This window comes from Alnus glutinosa, chromosome 10 (genome assembly GCF_958979055.1).
Source record: "Alnus glutinosa chromosome 10, dhAlnGlut1.1, whole genome shotgun sequence".
Classification (NCBI taxonomy): domain Eukaryota; kingdom Viridiplantae; phylum Streptophyta; class Magnoliopsida; order Fagales; family Betulaceae; genus Alnus; species Alnus glutinosa.
The window spans coordinates 13,400,280-13,424,289 of NC_084895.1; the positions used below are offsets into that span (position 1 = coordinate 13,400,280).

Below are 24,010 nucleotides of genomic sequence, written 5' to 3' on the forward strand. Positions count from 1 at the left end.
CAACAAAAATCTACGGCTAGATATGACTTATCCCATAAGATGGAGTGATTGGTGCATAATAGTTGTGCAACTGTTTGTACACCACTCTAGAAACATGGGATGGGTCCCACATGGGACCCATGTGATGAAACTCACCACATAAAACTCACCTCATATCTTTAAAACCTTGCACAAGAATTGTACAACTGTTGTGCAAGAGTCATTTTCTTAAGATTATAACCGATAGAAGACTTGCCTTTCTTTGTTGTTAATTAAAGGAAAACTACGTAGAATATGGTGTTTTATTAATTTAATTCCCTGCTAACTTGTTTTCTGTCTTCTTGTGCTGCCGTTTACATACGTTATACTTACTTTTCACGTATATTAAAGTCAAACAATAAACCAAATTTTGATGTCGATTTCGTTGTCTTCCATCAAACTTTTTTCTAGCAAAGTCCAAAGTAGCTTTAATTTCCATTATTTTGACTTTAGCTTGGCATGGCATTGACTGGTCGCTGGTCGAAGCACTTTATTTTTTGTTTTGTCCATTTCCTAAAATTGAGGACATGTCTATTCATAGATAATAATGATTGATTCTATAAGCACCATCTCCCATTAGGCTAGGCATGGCCGAGCACACATTCAAAGAGACACAGAAGATCATCCATGCCTACTGATTTAATTTGTGTGGCTGATTAATATTGATAAGTTAAGCAGATAATAGATAAACAGGAGAAGGAAGATGCTCTAAGAGAGAAAGAGTAGAGAGATGTCATCCACAACTGGCAAGGAAGATGCTGTTCTTGAGTACCCTCCAAAAGAGCTTGATGCTGGAGCTTTGTTTGTACTCAAATCCAGAGGTTAGTAACTTGTTTTTCACTTTCCTTGCAATTCCCAACAGCCCTTATATGCCTACGTTTTCAGATGCTTAAGTGATTTTCCCCCATGGTAGGAAAACTTTCGCCATTGTTGATGATTTCGTGTTGTAACAGTGGAGAAATGATTGATGACAATGTTTCCTTCTGTTTCTTGTTATTATATGACTACATAATAATTTGGGTGAAACTTAAGTTACTCCCGAACTATTAAGGGTTTTGCGCCGATAATCTCGAATTATCAAAATTTGTAATTTTGGTACAAAAGTTTTAGTTTCTTTTAATTTCATCCCTATTATTAGGGTAACAGCTAACACGTAAAATGTTTCTTATATCATTGTAAAATTTATAAAAATACAAATTTTCCCTAAAGAAATTAAAAAAATAAAAATAAATAAATAAATAAATTGTTGGATTAGGTCTTTGACTATCTCATTTGAAAACCAATTTGTGTCTAACGAGAGAAGTCAAAGACTTTTTATCGCATTTGAAATCGCACATTGCAAGACATGTTTTAAGAGTCGTCCGCGTGAGCAATGAGGCATTATTGCACCCCCAACAATCTCTCCCTCAACGTGACACTCCCGCAACTCGAAGTGATAATCCTGGCTCTGATACCATTTGTTGAATTAGGCTTTTCACCATTCCTTTGAAAACCAATAGGTATGTAATGGGGAAAGCCAAAGCCTTTTATCGCATTTAAAATCGCACCTTACAAGGCTTGTTTTAAAAGCCGTCCATGTGAGTAGAGTGGCATTGTTGCACCCCAACCAAACTTAAACATCTTGCCATGGGTCAACAATTGTTTTGTTTTTTAAAATAAATAAAACGTGGTATTTTGGCATCATCTGTTAGGATTTAAGAGAAAATCTTAACTGGTGTGTGAAATTAAAAGATGCTGAAATAAGGAATATTGATATTACAAATTTAATTGCAAAACCAACAGCTTGGGAGTAATTAAAATTTCTCCAAACTTTGGTGCTTCATTTTGTATTGTTCAGAATTTTGATTAATGCTCTGAGAATCTGTGTAAATTTGTTGTGATTAGGGTCATGGCTGCACTGTGGATACCATTTGACGACATCTATCGTCGCTCCGTCGCTTCTGAGTCTTCCCTTTGCATTGGCGTTGCAAGGTTGGGTTGGGGGAGTTCTTTCCCTCATCCTTGTAGGTTTGCTGACCTTCTATTCATATAATCTTCTATCTCTGGTTTTGGAGCACCATGCACAACTCGGTCGCCGCCAACTTCGGTTTCGTGACATGGCCGGAGATATTTTAGGTGGGTAATCTGTACATACTGCACACTCCGGTCTAGCCATTTCCTTCTCTATTATAAATTCTCTACATATTTTAATGTTCAAGATATTAACAGAATAATTAAGAATTGGTTTAATTTAGCGATTTTAAAATGTGTGGTTTGAAAAAAGAGTAATACTAAAAACTATATTTTTAATTCTATCTTAGACGGTCCCAATCAATCCTTGTATTAATCCTTGTTTTTTTTTTAAAAAAATAAAAATAAAAATAAAAATAAAATAATCTAATGATTGGTCGGGACAGACATGTCAGCATTGTAGATAGTTATCGGATAAAAATGTGATTTCCGGCATTAGTATTGAAAAAATAATGATATCAAAATGTAGCTAATGAAAACATTTAAAATTGCAATTCAGCCTAAAAAATCGCAAATTTTCGAAAATCAATTCCTTTGCTTGCAGTTTAGAAATATGAATTTTTTCAGGTTTTTGAAGTGCTATTCTTTTTTAACTGCAATCCCAAATGCAATTTTGTTCAAACCCATGTTTTTGGCTTGCAAAATTGCATAACCAAACACATCCTAAAAATTTGACACTTAGGATTTCAAGGGATATTTGATATGGAAAAGGTTTTATTTCCTTGGTGGCTTCGTAAAAAATTATGAAACTATTGTCATTTGGTAAGCATTCCCACTCTATTATTTATTTTTTTATTTATAATTTGTTTTTTTTTTTTATTTGATGCCAATAATATTTGCAATTTTGGGCTTTTTGCTACGGATTCTAAGTTGTGGAAGGTAAATGCATTGGCAGTACCACGATGGGGGAAGTATGTTGTTGGGCCACTTCAATTTGGGATATGCTATGGCGCAGTTATTGCTGGTGTTCTTCTTGGAGGGCAGAGCCTCAAGGAAATTAAAATTTAAACAGCTTAATTCCTTAAAGAAATGAGTAATGATGCATTAGTTTTATAGCAAAATATGCACCCCCACCCCCACCCCCCCCTCAAAAAAAAAGAAAAAAGAAAAAAAAAAGACCTCTTCTTCTGGCTAGCCACTTTTGCTAAAGAATTGGCTTGCGGCTACAATGCTCAACCTCAGCAATGCATAAGATAAAGTAACACTAAAACAAAAAACAAAAGACTATCATGTAGTGCCGTTTGAATAGTATCGTTTGCTAAACGACGTTAAACATAAGGTCAAGATTCTAGATTATTGTTATTTACTGTTTAAACAGTACGTACTAATTAGAGGCGCTTAAGGTAAAACGACACTAACAGCTTAGTGTCGTTTTAGAGACTAAACGAGACTAAACCGCCCCCCCCCCCCCCCCCCCCCCCCCCTAAAAAAAAAACAAATATATATATATAAAATGTGTGCTTTTTTTTTTTTCCTGCAATAATTGATGGAGCAAATTCAAACATATAATATGAAAACCTAATATACAATTTTAAGTCCATACAAATTAAACTATCTAAACTCTAAACAATAACAACTAAAGTTCAAAACTAATAATCTCCAAATCAAAACTCAATTCCAAAACAAGTCCAAAACAACGTAATAAAGTTCAAGACAACATAATTAATTCCAAAACTCATAATTAATCAAGGGCAAAACTCAATATCAAGTCCGAAAAACGTAATTAAGTACAAAACTCTTAATCAACAACACAAACCTAAATCTCAATTCAAATTTAAAACTTATAATCAAATGCCAAACTATATATCCAAGTGCAAAACTCAACAGGAAGTCCAAACAATTGTATCAAGTCCAAAACACATAACAATAACAATTCAAGTTCAAACTTAACGTAGTCACTCAACTCCAAACATAATACAAACTCCATAATTAAAACTCAAGTCCGAGCATAATAAGTTACTTAATATCACAAAGGGATCAAGTCCAACAAATTATACGATGTGAATAGTGTAGTTATAATACAAACTTGGATATCCCAACATATGTCAATGAAAGGTAATACGGCCTTCCATGACCTCAACATGATTTCATCAATATAGTCACTCAGTCGGAACATCGCCCTGGGACGTGAGTGTGACACCTACATATATGATCCAGATTAAATGTATTACACAACTATGGGAAACAAATCGATGTACGTAACCATAACATTTTCAACTATATAATGAAAAAAATACACTTTATGGTTATCTTTTAAGGGGACATAATAATAATAATGATAATCAATTTGATTATGTCCTTTGTTTGAAAATAGTAAAAATATATATAAAAAAATAATAATAGTAATATTTTAACTGGATCCAAATAGTAAAATTAGATAGCTAAAATGCTAAACCGTATATAAATACTTTGAAAAAGTGTTATTTAACTAATTTACTGAACTGGGTGTGAATGTTGAACTAACTAGCTTTTAGAGTTTCTTTTTGGCAGTTCATCTACTTACTGTCAAATCCAAATGGGACAATGAAGCTTTACCAGTTTACCACCATCTTCGGAGTCCTAATGCTGTTCTTGGCCCAAATTCCATCCTTCCACTCCCTCAGGCATTTCAATCTTGTCTCTCTTTTCCTTGCTCTTGCTTACAGCGCTTGCGTTACCGCCGGTTCAATATACATCGGTAATTCAGGGTAACAATTTTTGACACTACCCATAAACCTGATATGAACTTAACACAAAATTATAGTATTATGGGTAGTGTCAAAAATTGTTACCCTGAATGTCGTATGTCGTGTTTGAGTTGTGTCAAAGCATGAATACTATAAGACTATATAGGTTAACCTTAATCCCACCTATTTTATTAAAAGGGTAATATCCCCAATTCCTAACTTATTAATTTCATGTCAAGTTTGTTTTGGGTTTAATTTGCAGGGAGTGTAAAAAATTATCAGTTTGGAATATTGCATGTTGGGTTCAGGTCGTGTCGAAGTATGAATATAAGACTATATAAGTCAACTCGATCTAACCCAACCTATTTAATTAAACAGATCAGACTACACAAATCCTAATCTGCTAATTTCATATCAAATTCACAAATCGTGTAAAAAATTAACAGTCATACTTGTTATGCTGCAGGTATACTTGCAACCAACAAATGAAGTGTTCGAAAAGTTATTTGCAGACCCCAACGTGGATCAGTTTTCCATTCGTAACGTTGTACCTAGGTTGTTTTCCCGGTCGATATCAGTGATCGTAGGTACACTTTTTGCGGCAATGCTACCTTTCTTTGGAGATATAATGGCAATTTTGGGGGCATTTGGATTCATTCCTCTGGATCTAATTTTCCCAATGGTTTTCTACAATGTGACCTTCAAGCCCTCAAAGCGTGGCCTTGTTTTTTGGGCCAACACATTGATAGCTGTAGCAGCCTCAGTGTTATCCGCGGTGGGTGCAGTTGCATCGGTTCGACAAACCGTTCTTGATGCCAAAACATTCCGTTTGTTTGCCAACATATAAAAATATATTATATGTAAGCAGATCTTTAGTACAAGAACCAGGAACATGTACAATATTTCATCAATGGAATATGATTGGAGAATGAATAACAGGAAGAGAAATCCATTCAATACAAGCATTCACGTCTGGCTTAATAAATATTTGTTTAAAATTATGTACAAAATGTCTTTTTATTTATTTATTTTATCTACTCATTTTATTCAAAGCGTCGACATTCGGCTAAACATTTCGACTCTTCTATTTAAAAATGTTTTCTTCATCTATTTTTACTAGTTTCAAAGAATAGAGTGAATCAGATTGATTTTTTTTTTTTTTTTTTTTTTTTTTTATTATTATTGAGTTACACTGCAATGCAAATTTGCTTAGCATTGTAGCAACTAGTAAAATTTTTAATTAAAGTGGCTAGCAAAATAGGAAGCTTTTTTTTGGTATTTTTTTATTATAGGATTAGCTAAAAGTAAACAAAAATGGCATATTCTCATCTATCAAAAAGTAGCATAGTTGTACAATATCTATGACTTCAAAATGTTAAGAGTATTTTGGAATATTCTCTCCATATTAAGTCTTTATTCTATTTCCTCATAGGTTTATTATCTTTCTTTTTTAGTCTAGGTTTTCTTTTTCGCCGCTCCTTAACTACTCTATAAATAGTACTCATTATAATACAATTTCATTTACATTCAAATAGTAAAGATGTTTCCTTAACGGTTTTCATTAGTCTCTTTCTCTCTCTGCTTCCGCTTTCTCTCTCATTTTTATATATTCTAAGATGATTTTTTTTAATAATACACTGAACTACGATCAACCATACCCATAATAATAAAAAACAGGAGATTTCTTCTTTCACCCTCGCCCCCTCTCTCTCTCTCTAAAAAATAATAATAATAATAATAATAATAATAATAATAATAAATAAAAAAGAAACCAAACAAGTGTACAAAAATAGTGATATGCTCCCTAGAGCAATAGGATCCTCGAGGAGCCGGTTAGTTACAAAATTAGGGGTAAAATTATCTAAAAAAATTGAAATGACAATTTTGCCCCTTATTTTATAACCTACAGAGCACTAGCAGAGACAACCAACCATTTTCTCTAAATTTAGAGAACAAAACTACTTTTTGCTTCACTTATCTAAAAACATACCACAATAACTTCTCTTAATTTTTCTCTAAACCATTAAAATATGTATATATATATAGAATTTTATTTTTATTTTTTTTACTTTTTACTTTTTTTTTCTTTCATTTTATTTATGTTATGTGTCTCTCTCTCACATTGGGAAACACTGTACTATTCCCAATGCTTAAGAAATTTGTAAGGAATCCGTTGTATGTGATTTTTTGTGATTTTTTTGGTATTTTTCCTATATATATATATATATATATATATATATATATATATATATATATATATATATATATATATTTATAAATAATTACCTATAAAATATCTATTACTAGTACTCAAATAACCGGCTCTTCTTTGTTTTAAATGAAACGGAAAGCATCTGTTTCCCTCGAGTAATGATAGGCAGGGGACGTTTTACCGTCCCATGCCCAGCCATTTCCTACGTGGAAAGGGCCTTTTAGCTTTTAATATATTATTTTTTCTAAAAAAAAAAAAAAAAATGAATTTTAAAAACCCATCCACGTCCTTTCTATACCCATTTTTCTTCCCCAAACCATTTTCCCCCAAAATCTTTCCCCCCCTCTCTCCATCTCCTCTCCTCAACCCTAGCGTGAGTCGGCCACCGTCGACCTTACGCATGAGCCCACCGTGGTGCTCATTTGGTGCTCTGATTCAAATATACAGTTTCTCTTTCCTTCCCCCCCCCCCCCTCCTCATTTCACAAAAGCTTTTCCCCAAATTTCAAAACTTCTCCCAACCAAAGCAGTTGTCGCTACCGCCCACCACCGCCAGCCTTTGCAACCTCCCACCACCACCGGACAGCCATCTCCGATGACCCATACCCATCTCCATCGCTTCCCACCGTACAGATCCGACAAGCCCACCGAGGTCAGGTTTTCTCTTTCTTTCTTTTTTTCTTTCCATTTTTCCTCGATCTCCTCTGGTAGTATCAGAAAGATCTTGTTTTTCCACTTGTTTTTGGATCTAGAATCTCAATTCCATTATTCTCAATCTAGTTGGGTTTGAAACTCAGATCTGGATTTGTTGGTCTGAATCCTAATCCCTCAAACACCTTATTTACGGTTTTTTTGATTTATTTTCTTGTCAAGCTTTGTGAAAATTGCGGTATTCATTTGTGGTTTAACTTTGAATAGTTGTGATTGATGTATGTAGACCGAGCTCTCTCTTGCTCTCTCTCTCGAACCCAACAAACCGAGTGCCTCTCTCTCTCTGTCCGCATGCAGCCTAAATCAACGTAAGTTGTAGATTATATATTTCTGAAATATCTGAACGAGAAAATCAGCTTTGCAGTAGACCTGGTATGCTATAGTTTTACGGCTATCTTCATGTCGTCCCTGTTGGAATATCCAGCCAACGCTAAGCCTGCTTAATTGCAAGACCAAGAGTCAAGATGATCAAAAACTACCAAAGTAGCATGGTTGAGGTTTTCATGCACTAGTAATTATTCCATGGGAAAAACTGAAACCAAATTTTGGTTTTGTTCAAATGAATGAAGCATTATGTGATGTTCTGGTTTATGGGCGCAGGTTTTGATGCGCCCTGGTATGTGTTATAACTGTTATATGCATGTCAAAAATTATACTAGCAGCTGAGTCTTCCCTCTTTGCTCCTCTCTAAAGGTAGTGTTAATGGGGCAGACCAAATTTGCACTAATGTAGGATTTTATTTTTTATTTTGTGTGTGTTATGGAAAGGAGGAAAACCTAGCTTATATATATATATATATAAACAAAAAACCATATGGAGTCCCTCAATCACATTCGTACTTATTATTTTTTAGTGTTATAATTTTTTATTGATTATTATTTCGAAACATTATTGCTGTCAGTTTAAGCAAATCTCATTTACTTTCCATCAGTTTTAGGTTTTTATGCATTACCTACAAAGTTGATATTCCATTATTATTATTGTCAAGGTTTCCTTACATGTTATTCCAAGGTAGATTTCATTTCAATAACTCTATATATGGATTCGGATTCCTAACAATTTATTTTATCCCTTAAATTAATAATTAGAGACATCTAATTTTACTAAAAGTTTGGACGGCAAGCAATTCAGTTTTAGATATGTTCCAAGAGTTTTTTTTTTTTTTTTTTTTTTTTGGGTTAAAAACAATTCAGTTTTTGATTTTGATCCAATGGTAATTTTAATAGCTACATCAATTTTGGGGGGACAAAAGGAGGACAAAGGATGATATGTAGCATTACTTCAATTCAACCCCCTGAAGTTGTCGGCCATTTTCAATTTGGGTACCAAAGTTTAAAAAATTGCAATGTACCCCCCCGAAGTTCCATAAATTTGCAATTCAGGCATTCTGTCACCCTTAGCGGTTAAACCAGACAGAAAAGTTAACACGTGCGTGTCACATGCCAAGTTCGAAGATAATGTCCCATTTATACCCTTGTTTTAACACGTTAAATTACCTTAATGCCCTTGAAAAACAACACACGCCTTTTAGGTCAAAAAATACTAAAAGCCACAACTTTCGAGACTTTTGTTGTCTTCAAAAAGCAATCAACCCATGGAATCTTCCACTGAAATCAGCACCTCCGAGTCCACGCAACGCAGCGGGGCCACATCTTCAATTGAGCACATTTGTTTTTGTGAGCGGCCGATGATGGTGAAAACTGCCCACACCACTGAAAATTTCGGTAGGAGATTCGTGAGTTGCGAAAATTGGAAGGTAAGTTAGTGATTCGAATTTTTGTGGTGAGTAGATAATGATCATTCGTTGTTTGTGTTCGATTCTAATGTGGGTCTGTATTTCTCGGTCACTATATGTCAATGGTTATTGGTTATTGGTGTTCGATTCTTATGTTAGGTCTCTACTTCCATGTTTTAAGTCCTTGTAGTTTGACTCGTTTCTTGCATGAAAAGCATTGTGTAAACCTAAAGTTTACTGAGTAATGCGTAGATGAATATTAGGTTTTATTTTTCTTTTCTTTTGTTGTCGCTCAGAAAATAGGTCGAATGTCCTTCTACCAAATTAATTAACTAAATTAAATTCTTAAAGAATGTACACTATCATATCACTCCAAAAAACAATGGAAATCCTATAAGTGGTTATGTGTATACATCATGCTTAAATTCCCCATATTCCAAAATAATAATACCTCCACAAATTGAAGAACATATAATTCATTGGGATTTAATGTGAGAAAATCAATATATAGGTTGAAACGCAGTATATGTTAAGCTACTGTTAATGCATTCCTGATCTTTTGAATAATGGTCTCAAATTGTTTAGGTTAAGCTATCTATGATGTCTCTACCTTCTTAGTGAAGTAGTTGAGGAGCTGCATGAAACTCACTCTTATTGAATAATGGTCTCAAATTGTTGTGGTGATTAATCATTGTTATTGGTTTTATAGATTAACCGTGATTGTGCGTTCTTTGAATGGCTTGATCCTGAGTTGTGTCAATATGGTATGAGGGTGGCAAGACAATTGCGGCAGAGGCACGAAGTGTTGGTAGCAGAAGCAAAGCGATGTGAAAGCATGGTTGCAAATAAAGTTGGGAAGGTAAAAGCTGAAATGGGGATAGAGATTGGGCAACTAAAGGCATTAATTGAGAAACAGTCTGAGCAACTGAAGTCAGAAGTGGAGATTGGGGAGGTCAAAGTCCACACAATAAAGAAGAAGTACCAGAATGTTCTTCTCTGTTCATGGATCTTTTGCGCACTTTCACTGTATTTGTTTGGATACACTTACAAAGAGACGTACAATGGCAAAGTTTGCCGTATGCCATTGCCTTGAATCGTCCATATGTACTGGTTTAGTACTTTTGTGTTTGTAATGAAGTCTATGATGTACCCCATGTTTTGTAATGAATGTCTATGCACCCCATGTTTTGAAACTACTGTTATTATTGTGGTGACACTACTTATAGTTATCAACTTATCATTAAAGGTTTATTTAGTTATATATGTACCAGACCAACATGGACTTATGTGCTAATTAACACTTAGTCCAAATCAGGTGAAAGTTAATTTAATTGTAGACTAATAACTTGGTTTATGTTACCTAATATTCCCCACTGTGCTAGTTGAGATAAATAATATAGAACTCAGTCTATTGTGGGAGAGATTGCTAAGAAAAATATTTATGTAAGGCATTGACCAAACTCCATTATACACACCAATCCTGTGCAAGAGCAGAAAACAAGCCTCATCTACTGGCCCTTCACCGTTTGACCTTAAGAGCACCAAACCACCAATGCTACTTTATGGACCTCAACCTATTGCTGCATATAGCAGCAAAACCCTTTATAAACCAAGTAAACAAACCCAAACTTCAACAGCTAAAATCCAATCGTAACAAGGATTGCAAATTCCACCAATATACAAGAGAGGTGTTTAGACAACTCCTTGACACTTCCTATAGCAATAGGTAATATGTAATTTCCTAATCAACACAGAATTGAAAAAAACCAAAGCACTGTCATTTGGCAATGTTGAAACAAGCTTGTGAAAATGCCTACAAAACCTTCAAGGACATAACCCTAAAAGGCACACACAAATCCACTCTCCAGGAACTGTTACAATACAATCTAATTCTAGCAAACACATATCTAACACCACATTAACAAGAATATTAACAACCATGGTAGAACACATTTTCTTATTCAATATACATATTGTATCAAAACAGAACCTTACATATTTCCTTGCAAACCATGCCTTACATATTGTATCTAAACACCACAGAAACTTGCTCTTCTCAAAACAAACAAACATCAGTTTTTTGGTTCTTCTAAAAACAACAAACAACAACAATTAGTTCTTCCAAATTGGGTTCATCCTTTTTTCCTTCGCTTGCATAATTTGAATCTCTTTTTCAATGGTTGGCACAATATTTTTGCCTTTGCCTTTTCCTTTGACTGCCAAAGCATGTGATACACCAGTCTCTACTACACGTTGAGGTTCTGAATTACTATCAAGGTCAATGGTTACAATTGGACCCTTTTTAATGGGAGCACTGTGGAACATAGCCTTCAACCTAGCAGACTGTCCAACTTTTGGAGCAACATATACTGCTTTGGAAGTTGCTTGGGTTGGCACTCTGCCCCATGCTAGAGATGGAGAAATCTTGTAGCACAAGATTGAGTGTTTCCCAGTGTCCTTGCAGCCTCAGGTGCTGGCAGGAAACTCTGTGCAACCTCAGGTGTTGGCTGGAAACTATGTGCTGGCTGGAATCTCCTTGCAGCCTCAGGTGCTGGCTGGAAACTCCTTGTGGCAACAGATGGACTTGAGTTTGCATTTTTCTGTCAATTTGTTAATAGCCATAAAGTTAGCCATAGCATGACAAATATTAACTAATTATAGTACCTTCATACCAACCCTTATTGCAGGGGTTTTGGTTCTTCTACATATGCTGGAATAGCCACTTTGTGACTGAATAAAATACCATAAAACCATAAAGTTGAGATAAATATATATGTTAGACATAGAAATTATTTGTAAAAATAAACATAAGTAGTAATGATAGTGAATATAGTCAACTCACACTTGCTGCAGGCTGGCTAGGACACTCAACCTCTGTTCCAGATTGTGAAGCTTGTGCGGAGGGTCCAGCCCCATTTAGGGGACATGCCCTTTTATTGTGCCCAATTACCATACACTTGGAGCATCTCACCCTTGCTCCAAATTTCCTCATTCTGTTTGGATTTTTAGGGTCTCTACTCTCATCAGGACACCTCCTACGTAGCTTCCTAGGTCTACCTGGGGTGACTCTTCATCTTGGAGGTTCCAATATGTCATGCCCAACAGCACAGACCCATTGTTCCTCACTAGGCATAGGGTATATTAGTGGGGCAAATGCTTTTTTGTAGGTCTCTAAACTGTATTATTCATGGACATTGTTGAGGATAAATCCCACTCAACCCGATCCAAAGAGGAGATGCAAAAGTCAAATAAGGTCCAAACAGATAAGAATAATCATCAGATAAGAATAATGATCAGATCAGAAGTCTAAGAAGATATCAGATTAGAAGTCTAAGAAGGATTAAAGTTCAATTAGAACTCTAAACAACAGTTCTCGATCAACAAGGAGCAGGAGTTTTAATTTAGGTTAGGCTCATACTCCAAGTATAAACTAAGTCTCAGAATTTTATGCATAGAGCAATATTTTCTCACAGAAGCTAACTTAGGCATCGGAGCGGGGCCCCCGGAAGGGTCCCTAGTTTTTATTGTTTTGCAGAATCATTGAGAAGAGTGAAAAACATCAAAGGAACGTGAAGATTCACACCATACTGGAAACTGTACCAATAGTTTGGCGCCGTCTGTGGGAAACGATTTTTCGTCCACATAAAAGAAAAAAAAGATCCAGCGTGGTGATGAACACACGTTCCGGAAGCCAAACAAATGAAGAGCTCATAGTCCGAATGGAGCCAGTTATTCAGAATAATTCGCAGCCTCCACCGTTCCCTCCCTCGGTGGGTGGAGATCAAGATCGCATAGCAGCATTGGAAGCCTAGATCGAATCCTTAACTCAGCAGAATGCCGAATTGTTGTGCAAGAGGCCGGGACTGCCCAATCCCGAGATGAACAAGGATGAGCGCAAAGAAGAAAATCACAAAAGATACCAGGTAATCCTCCTTACAAGAATGCAGGACTATCAGCCCCGAGATTAGCAGCCACGAGATTATTATCCCTGAGACCGTCCTCAACCAAACGAAAGGGATCAAGAGAATGATCCCCTAGATGACATAGAAAGAACAGAGGACCAAGGAAGTAGAAGCCCACGGCGTAGAGAGCCGAGGCAGCAGCAGAATCTGCCCGTGATCATGTAGAAAGGACTCTCGAGAATTTCAGGCTTGCTTTTATTTTTTAGCATTTATATTTGCAAAGAACTAGACTTTATTTTTAACTCAGACTAGTTATAATAAAAGACAAAAAATTTCCCAGATTTTGGGAATAAGTATTTTCAGAATAAAAGAATAGAGCTGACTTAAGCATCGGAGTGTTCCCGGTCTAGGGACCGGGAACCCGTTGATGTCGCTTATTTTGTAGGTAAAGCCTCTTGGATCAGTCCTAGCCGAGAGCAAGAAGAAACTTCTCGGATCAGTCCTAGCCGAGAGCAAGAAGAAACTTCTCGGATCAGTCCTAGCCGAGAAAGAGCCTCTCGGATTAGTCCTAGCCGAGAGCAAGAAAAACTTCTCAGATCAGCCCTAGCCGAGAAGAAGCCTCTCGGCTCAGTCCTAGCCGAGAGCAAGAAGAAACTTCTCGGATCAGTCCTAGCCGAGAAGGAGCCTCTCGGATCAGTCCTAGCCGAGAGCAAGAAAAACTTCTCCGATCAGTCCTAGCCGAGAAGAAGCCTCTCGGCTCAGTCCTAGCCGAGAGCAAGAAGAAACTTCTCGGATCAGTCCTAGCCGAGAAGGAGCCTCTCGGATCAGTCCTAGCCGAGAGCAAGAAAAACTTCTCCGATCAGTCCTAGCCTAGAAGGTGCCTCTCGGATCAGACCTAGCTGAGAGCAATAAGAAACTTCTCAGATCAGTCCTAGCTGAGAAGGAGCCTCTCGGATCAGTCCTAGCCGAGAGCAAGAAAAAACTTCTCGGATCAGTCCTAGCCTAGAAGGAGCCTCTCGGATCAGTCCTAGCCGAGAGCAAAAAGAAACTTCTCAGACCAGTCCTAGCCGAGAAGGAGCCTCTCGGATCAATCCTAGCCGAGAGCAAGAAAAAACTTCTCGGATCAGTCCTAGCCGAGAGCAAGAAAAAACTTCTCGGATCAGTCCTAGCCGAGAAGGAGCCTCTCGAATCAGTCCTAGCCGAGAGCAAGAAGAAACTTCTCGGACCAGTCCTAGCCGAGAGTCTCGGATCAGTCCTAGCCGAGAAGGAGCCTCTCGGATCAGTCCTAGCCGAGAGCAAGAAAAAACTTATCGGATCAGTCCTAGCTGAGAATGAGCTTCTCGGATCAGTCCTAGCCGAGAGTCTCGGGTCAGTCATAGCCGAGTCTAGGAAGAAAGCCTCTCGGATCAGTCCTTGCCGAGAGCAACAAGAAAGCATTCTCGGATCAATCATTGCCGAGAGAAAGAAATAAAGAGAGTCAGGGGGGTCGGATTTAACCCTCGAGTTTTTCATGTTTTTCAGGAGTTAGCCATTTCAAGAGACAGGGAGAAAACCCTAAGAAAAAACAAGAAGGTAATGGGGGGTAAGATTTAACCCTCAGGTTTTGCAGGTTAGCAGGTTTTCAGAAGGAGACAAAGATCGTGTTTCCTTAGACATGAAATTCCCATTATTCAAGCAAGCTTCGGATAAGGGAATTGGGGGGTAACTGTTGGGGATAAATCCCACTCAACCCGATCCAAAGAGGAGATTCAAAAGTCAAATAAGGTCCAAACAGATAAGAATAATGATCATATCAGAAGTCTAAGAAGATATCAGATCAGAAGTCTAAGAAGATATCAGATTAGAAGTCTAAGAAGGATTAAAGTTCAATTAGAACTCTAAACAACAGTTCTAGATCAACAAGGAGCAAAAGTTTTAATCCAAGTTTGACTCCACCACTTTGCCTATAAATAGGCTCATACCCTAGGTATAAACTAAGTCTTAGAATTTTATGCATAGAGTATTATTTTCTCACAGAAGCTAACTTAGCCATCGGAGCGGGACCCCCGGAAGGGTCCCTAGTTTTTGTTGTTTTGCAGAATCATTGAGAAGCGTGAAGAACATCAAAGGAACGTGCAGATTCACACCATACCGGAAACTGTACCAACAGACATAATCCTCAGGATCCCCACAATCAAATAGTATAGCAGAAACTACATTTGCACATGGGATACCTGTCATTTCCCATTGTCTACAACTACAAGTTTTTTTATGCAAGTCCACAACATACCGCAACTGTCTGAGAGCTTCCACTTCAAACGAATTCTCACCAGCAAAATGGGAAACACACTCTGTTGCATCTAGCCCAATTGACTCTAGCTTCTTTGCCACCTTAGGACATAACTTCCTAGTCAATTTTGAAATGCGATATAAATGTCAGCCTAGCATGCCAATCATGTGTTCCAAGATTTGACACCAGGGTTTCCAAGAACCAAGTCCAACTGTCCTTGGTTTCGGCTTCAACAACTACATATGCAATTGTATACATATTGTCATTGCCATCTCGACCAACAGCAGCCAAGAGCATTCCCTTAAATGGCCATTTTAAAAAGCACCCATGTACCCCAATAACTGGCCTACAACCATCTAGAAATCCCTTCTTCATGGCTGTAAATGACATGTATAGCCTATGAAATTTGGGTGGAACCTCAGGGCATGGTCTTTCCACCTTCATCAACACAGCACTTCCTCTATTGGTCCTTCTCACAGTTTCACAATAGTCCCACAACCTCTCATACTAACACTTTAATCTGCCATAAATTGGTTTTCTAGCCTTCCTCCTAGCCCTATTCATACAACTTGCACTCATATCTACCTTCCACCTATCCTTCACTTCATCCAATATCACATCCAATGGCATGTTGGGATGAACCTTGAACTTGTCAATTAGCTTGTAAGCTATCCAAGTTGCATTTACAATGGAATTTTTATATTTCCTGCTACACACATGTTTCGGTTGCATAGAAATTATTTGGAATGACTGCTCATCTACCATCTGTTGGCCATACAAACGATAATGACATTTGGGATCTCTACACACCACAATACACTTTCTCCTTTCATTTCTTTTAAATCTGATGTCTTTCCCCCTTCTCACATTATACATCTTAACAACCCCTCTAAACACCTTAATGTCTGAGAATTTTTGTTTCAGTTTGATGTCTGGATCAGCTAGGTCAACTGCATGGAAATCATGATTGGGTGCATGTGTAACTTCTTCATCTTCCCCACTAGGACATGGTGACTCCAGTATATCCCTCCTCCCCATGTCAGAACTAATGTCCTCGTCATCAGCAATCTCAAATGAGCTCATGACACTGCCACTACCTTCAGACATACCAACATTATTGACATCATAATCCACTTCAACAGTCTCAGTATTCATCATCACCCTCATCAGTATTCTCACCAACCTCACCCTGGAAAGAATACTGTGGAGGGTCCAGCCCCACCACCACCACCACCACCACCACCACCACAAGATTGTGTGGAGGGTCTAGGCCAACCATCACCTCCATCCATATCAACATCGAACAAATCTTCATTATCACTCAACCTACCTTCCCACCACGGATCATACATACCAACCCTAGCTCCATAGTCATTTTCATCTTCATATTCATCTTCTTCATTATCACTTTGATCACCTCTTTCTTCCCCAAACGACACAATGTATAAATGCACAATGTTATGGCCGATATGGCAAGAAGACAAAAATAAGACATCATCGTCAGACGTTATTACGTGCAAACCATCCATGAGACTCTTCGCGGGGTCTTTAAAATACATCAAATCTCCAGACTTGTAGCCACATTCTTTTAAAATACCTTCTATCTCAAAGAATGATAGCTTATCATGATCAAAAGTCTCGTGATGTACTATAGCAGAACCACTAACATACTCACACCCGAAGTGTCTGTCAAACCAGTCCCCATAATGAACCTCAAAAACCATTCGGGGGACCCCATCCTAACTGGTGAAATGGTAAAATACTTGAGTAAACAAATAATGCAAAAAAACATAATAGACTTTTTGAGTAATGAATGTAAAGACTGCAATAGTAGACTTTCTGATTATGATATTGGTATAAGACATGAATGTGGGCCTGAACAAGAGTTAGAGAGAGAAAAAGGCAGGATGTATTATCCCTTTCCACTAGACAAAAAGCAAGAGAGTTATTGAAAATAATGCAATCGGATACATTTTGGGACCACTATCGTTAAACAAGCATATAAATGTTTCTCCCAATCAGACAACATGACAAAGACCCTACGAGGCAACTAAATAAATTGGATTTACAGACCACTATCATTATTGCAGTGGACTCAACCTCTAAAAATGATAATGCAACAACCGACAGCATCTATGCACACTTGAAAGCAACATATGATTACAACTCATCAGCTAAAGCCGACCCGAAACAAAAAGGTAACAATTTTACAAAACCGGCAAACTCAACATTCACACGTGAAAGCAACATCCCAACACAATAAATTTCGCAACATCGCAAAATTCATTAAAGGAATTTCAGAATATGGCTAATTTCAATATAATATAAACCCGAAAATCCCAAATTTCGACACAACCCTAAATTTAAAATGTTCATTTTTTCACTTACCTCCAACCACAAAATGGAAATCAATGCCCTCGTGAGAGAAATCCCTATTTTCCGTAACACACGGTCACAATGTCACACTTCGTAGTTCTTGACAGCAGACGAGATGCTCTGGTTCGAAGAACACGAGTGTTAGTTTTTTTTTTTTTTTTTTTTACCTAAAAGGCATGTGTTGTTTTTCAAGGGCATTAAGGTAATTGGACGTTATCTTCGAACATGGCACGTGACACGCATGTGTTAACTTTTCCGTCGGGTTTAACTGCTAAGGGTGACGAAATGCCTGAATTGCAAATTTATGGAATTAACTTCAGGGGGGGGTACATTGCAATTTTTTAAACTTTGGTACTCAAATTGAAAATGACCGACAACTTCAGGGTGACGAATTGTATTTAACCCTTTTTTTTTTTTTTTAACTTTTTTATTTGGGGGGTGCATGTTCCATGGGTAAGATATAAACGTATTAATTCATAAATTAAAGTACCAGTCAAAATGTAGTCTTGATCATCTATTTTGCCCTTTCGATGTTTTGAACAAAACCATTTATTCAAATGGTCCACAAGCAATATTCCACAGGCATTAACCATTTTAATATATATATATATATATATATATATATATTGTAGAAATATATAATAAAATATATAAAGTATAAGAGAGAAAAAAGAAAGAAAACAAGAATAAGGGCTACATTGAAGTGTATTGAATTGTATTATATTGTTGAAAAAAAAAAAAAAAAAAAAAAAAAAAAAAAACAATTGTATTATAATAAATTAGGAAAAAAAAATTTGTATTATAATAAGTCGTATAAGTATTTATAGAGAAATTAAGGTACGGTAAACAAGTCAATATTTGATGATAGACCTGCAAGTAACTAAATCAAGTTTAACTTGGACGTTATTCAAACAATATATATATATAGTCGTCAATCAGTTGGAATATTACCATTCCATATGTATATATGGCCTTAACCATTTTACACTTTTAATGCATGTTTCATCTTCAATCTATATAAGAGAGAGAGAGAGAGAGAGAGAGAGAGAGAGAGAGAGAGAGAGAGAGAGAGAGAGAGAGAGAGAGAGAGATTGGAACTGAGCTTCCAATCTCCATGAAAGAAACCACAGACACAGGTGGCAACGAAAATGGCGTTGTCAATGCTCTAGTTGTGCTTGACGCAGGTGCTTTATTTGTCCGGAAATCTGGAGGTTAGTGTAAGGGTTGTTTGGTAAAGAAATAAAAACTCCACCACTAAAAGGGTGTTTAACTGTTTAGCAACAAAACCTTTGATGATAGAATTTGGATTTATGGTGACAGGGTCATGGTTGCATTCCGGCTACCATTTGACGACTTCCATGGTGTCTCTGGCGCTTCTAAGTCTGCCGTTTGCGCTAGCTTTGCTAGGCTGGGCTGGGGGGCTTATAGGCCTCATCGTGGCGGGTCTGATCACTTTCTATTCTTATAATCTCTTATCTATGGTTTTGGAGCACCATGCCCGGCTTGGCCACCGCCAGCTCCGGTACCGGGATATGGCTACAGATATTTTAGGTTAATATTTCTAATTTATGACTTGTGACCAATTCATATTTCTTTTTCGTCATGACTAAATTTCTTCTACTGTGTGTCTTCTGTACAAAGAATAGAAAGTTGAAACCTAAGATACGTACCAAGATCATTGAAGAGTTGGTCGATCAGTTCAATCGTTTTTTATTTGAAGGTTCAAGGCTCACTTATTTGATAATTTCTCCTTGTTGTCTGTGAAGGGTCGTCATTTGAGTTTGTGATTTTAAAAAAGTTCGATTTTAAAATAGTAATTTTAAAACGTGCAATTTAGAAACACTATTTTTAAAAATCTTGTTTGATGTCTAAAATCGGGAGTTTTTAAAAACACGCCACCTTGCCTACAATTGGAAAAATTAAATTTTTCTATGTTTTTAAATTGCAATTTTTTAAAAAATGCACTCCCAAAATAATTTTTTAATAATTTAGTTTAAAATCGCACTTTTGATGATCTATGAAATTATAGTGTGGCAAACACACTCGAAGTCTCAAATGTCTTTATCATAAGGATAAGGATTTCCTACAATTTGCCTACCCGAACAGTCTGGGATGCGAAGCTTACTTGTCCAAGATAGGTGGCTCTACAACCATCTACCAATTGTTAGGAATCCCACAACTTAACCAATTATAGAGGATCTTGCAATTCAAACAACAAATTGTAAGGAATTCCGATGGAGACTTGAAAAACTCAGGCCAATGATACCCCTTAGTAATTCATCATCGATGATTCCTATATTCAAAGATTTGTCAATAAAATTCTTGGTACAAAGGCTTTGGCAATTGATTATATATGGAATGTCTCCACAGGAAGCAGATGGGGAAAATATCTTGTTGGCCCCCTTCAACTTGGTTTATGCTATGGTGGAGTAGTTGCAGAAATTCTTCTTGGAGGGCAAAGCCGACCCTTAATGTCAGTGATTCATCATTAATTTGTGTTTGATCTTCCTTTAATTAAGTTTATTAATCAATTTTCCAATTAACAAAGGATTCAATCGTAGATTTGATTATTACAGTTTTCTTAAAATACTAAAAAGCTTGTTTACCACCTTCATGTACATGGCTTCATTAATTTTAGGGTTCAAATTTTTCTGTCAAATCCCATAAGCTTTGACAAAATAAATTTAAAAACCATATATGTTTAAGTTTCTCGGATATTATTTTTTTTAGAATATTAATTTAAATGAATATTTTTTTTAGAATACTAATTTAAATGATTTTTTTATTAATTTAATCGTTTAAAATAAAAGGTGATTTAATATGGTATTTAAAAAAGATGTCATGAATTCGAACTTTGACTTCGTAATTTTTTCATGGTTTTAGATAAATATTAATATTTCAAATGTTAAATATTCCTTGTTGTAGGGAATTTAAATTCACACCTGAATGGGGGTGTTACAATAAATGGTTATTTAATATGATATTAAAGCAGAGGTCATGAATTAACCACGACTTCATAATTTATCCCTTATTTTAGTTAAATATTTCACTCTTAATTTTGCTCTAAACCATTAAAATATGTATATATATATATATATAATTTTTTTTACTTTTTACTTTTTTTTTCTTTCATTTTATTTATGTCATGTGTCTCTATCTCACATTGGGAAACACTGTACTATTCCCAATGCTTAAGAAATTTGTAAGGAATCCGTTGTATGTGATTTTTTTGTGATTTTTTTGGTATTTTTCCTATATATATATATTTTAAAATAATTACCTATAAAATATCTATTACTAGTACTCTAATAACCGGCTCTTCTTCGTTTTAAATGAAACGGAAAGCATCTATTTCCCTCGAGTAATGATAGGTAGGGGATGTTTTACCGTCCCCTGCCCGGCCCTTTCCTATGTGGAAAAGGGCCTTTTAGCTTTTAATATATATTTTTTCCCAAAAAAAAAAAAAAAAAAAAAATCAAATTTTGAAAGCCCATCTACGTCCTTTCTATACCCATTTTTCTTCCCCAAACCATTTTCCCCCCAAATCTTTCCCTCCCTCTCTCCATCTCCTCTCTTCAACCCCACCGTGAGCCGGCCACCGTCGACCACGTGGTATGCACGAGCCCACCGTGGTGCTCGTTTGGTGCTCTGATTCAAATATACAGCTTCTCTTTCCTTTCCCCCCCTCATTTCAGAAAAGCTTTTCCCCAAATTTCAAAACTTCTCCCAAACAAAGCTGTTGTCGCTACCGCCCACCACCACCAGCCTTTGCAACCTCCCACCGCCACCGGACCGTCATCTCCGATGACCCATACCCATCTCCATCGCTTCCCACCGTACAGATCCAACGAGCACACCGAGGTCAGGTTTTCTCTTTCCTTCTTTTTTTTCTTCCATTTTTCCTCGATCTCCTCTAGTAGTATCAGAAAGATCTTGTTTTTCCACTTGTTTTTGGATCTAGAATCTCAGTTCCATTATTCTCAATCTAGTTGGGTTTGAAACTCAGATCTGAATTAGGGGGTCTGAATCCTAATCCCTCAAACACCTTATTTAGGGTTCTTTTGATTTATTTTCTTGTCAAGCTTTGTGAAAATTGCGGTATTCATTTGTGGTTTAACTTTGAATAGTTGTGATTGATGTATCTAGACCGAGCCCTCTCTTGCTCTCTCTTTCTCTCACCCAGTAGACCGAGTGCCTCTCTCTCTATCTGCAAGCAGCCTAAATCAATTAAGGTAAACTCTCTCTGCAAGCAGCCTAAATCAACGTAAGTTGTAGATTATATATTTCTGGAATATCTGAACGAGAAAATTAGCTTTGCAGTAGACCTGGTATGCTATAGTTTTACGGCTATCTTCATGCCGTCCCTATTGGAATATCCAGCCAACGCTAAGCCTGCTTAATTGAATGACCAAGACTCATGATGATCAAAAACTACCAAAGTAGCATGGTTGAGGTTTTCATGCACTAGTAATTATTCCATGGGAAAAACTGAAACAAAATTTTGGTTTTGTTCAAATGAATGAAGCATTATGTGATGTTCTAGTTTATGGGCACAGGTTTTGATGCACCTTGATATGTGTTAGAACTGTTATATGCATGCCAAAAGATTAGAATACAAATAAACAACAATTTTAAAGATCTGGAATACCTTTAGAAGCCAAAAATAATACTAGCAGCTGAGTCTTCCCTCTTTGCTCCTCTCTAAAGGTAGTGTTAACGGGGCAGACCAAATTTGTACTAATGAGAATGTAGGTTTTTATTTTTTATTTTGTGTGTGTTATGGAAAGGTGGAAAACCTAGCTTATATACAAAAAAAAAAAAAAAAAAAAAAAAAAAAAAAAAAAAAAAAAAAAAAAAAACCACATTCTTGCTTATTATTTTTGAGTGTTATAATTTGTTATTGATTATTATTTCTAAACATTATTGCTGTCAGTTTAAGCAAATCTCATTTACTTTCTGTCAGTTTTAGGTTTTTATGCATTACCTACAAAGTCGATATTCCATTATTATTATTGGGCTTGTTTGGTAAGTGATTAGGTTGTGGAATATTTGTGTGTTATGTAGTAAAAAGTGATTGATGTGATATAAAATTTAGGAATGTTTTATAGAAAAGTGAAAAAGTTTTGTTTTGTAGTGAATTTTTTTATTTGAATAATAATAAAAAATGATTGATGTGATATAAAAAGTGTAAAAAAGTTAGAATGTTTTTGATTTGATATTTTTGAAAGAAGTGAAAAAAAATAAGGGGAGAGTGACAATGGGTTGCCAAACTAGTTCATTGTCTAAGGTTTCCTTACATGTTATTTCAGGGTAGATTTCATTTCAATAACTCTATATATGGATTCGGATTCCTAACAATTTATTTTATCCCTTAAATTAATAATTAGGGACGTCTAATTTTACTAAAAGTTTGGACTGCAAGCAATTCAGTTTTTGATATGTTCCAAGAGTTTTTTTTTTTTTTTTTTTTTTTTTTTGGGGGGGGGGGGGGGGGGTGGTTAAATACAATTCTCCCCCCTGAAGTTGTCGGCCATTTTCAATTTGGGTACCAAAGTTTAAAAAATTGCAATGTACCCCGAAGTTCCATAAATTTGTAATTCAGGAATTCCGTCACCCTTAGCGATTAAACCCGATGAAAAAGTTAACACGTGCATGTCATGTGCCAAGTTCAAAGATAACGTCCCATTTATACCCTTGTTTTAGCACGTTAAATTACCTTAATGCCCTTGAAAGACAATACACGCCTTTTAGGTAAAAAAATACTAAAAGCCACAACCTTTGAGACTTTTGTTGTCTTCAAGCCGACAGGGTCACGATCTTTGCTGGTAGGGTTTCTTCGAAAAGTAATCAACCTGTGGAATCTTCCACTGAAATCAGCACCTCCGAGTCCACGCAACGCAGTGGGGCCACATCTTCAATTGAGCGCATTTGTTTTTGTGACCAGCCTGTGATGGTGAAAACTGCCCACACCACTGAAAATTTCGGTAGGAGATTCATGAGTTGCGAAAATTGGAAGGTAAGTTAGTGATTCAAATTTTTTCTATTCTTGTATTTTTGTGGTGAGTATAGAATGATCATTGGTTGTTTGTGTTCGATTCTAATGTGGGTCTGT

The 24,010-nt window shown here is 36.4% G+C and overlaps 2 protein-coding genes and 1 long non-coding RNA gene across 3 annotated transcripts in view; all 3 read left to right on the top strand.

The window, feature by feature from the left end:
- The first annotated feature begins 587 nt into the window (after window positions 1–587).
- On the top strand, window positions 588–3,054 carry LOC133879583 (GABA transporter 1-like). The gene is made up of 3 exons (XM_062318205.1): window positions 588–839; window positions 1,903–2,133; window positions 2,924–3,054. Exons 1-3 carry the CDS (start codon window positions 749–751, stop codon window positions 3,034–3,036), a joined length of 435 nt encoding a protein of 144 aa, XP_062174189.1. The 5' UTR covers window positions 588–748; the 3' UTR covers window positions 3,037–3,054.
- Window positions 3,055–4,501: 1,447 nt separating this feature from the next.
- Window positions 4,502–24,010, top strand: part of LOC133879580 (GABA transporter 1-like) — a 124,083-nt gene continuing 104,574 nt past the window's right edge. Inside the window, exon 1 of the mRNA XM_062318202.1 lies at window positions 4,502–4,705. Coding sequence (XP_062174186.1) covers window positions 4,552–4,705 — 154 coding nt within the window. The 5' untranslated portion in view covers window positions 4,502–4,551. The remainder of the gene's footprint in view (window positions 4,706–24,010) is intronic.
- On the top strand, window positions 21,451–23,908 carry LOC133880394 (uncharacterized). Its single transcript, XR_009902258.1, has 3 exons — window positions 21,451–21,759; window positions 22,026–22,130; window positions 23,700–23,908. It is a non-coding gene; the product is annotated as an uncharacterized LOC133880394 (long non-coding RNA).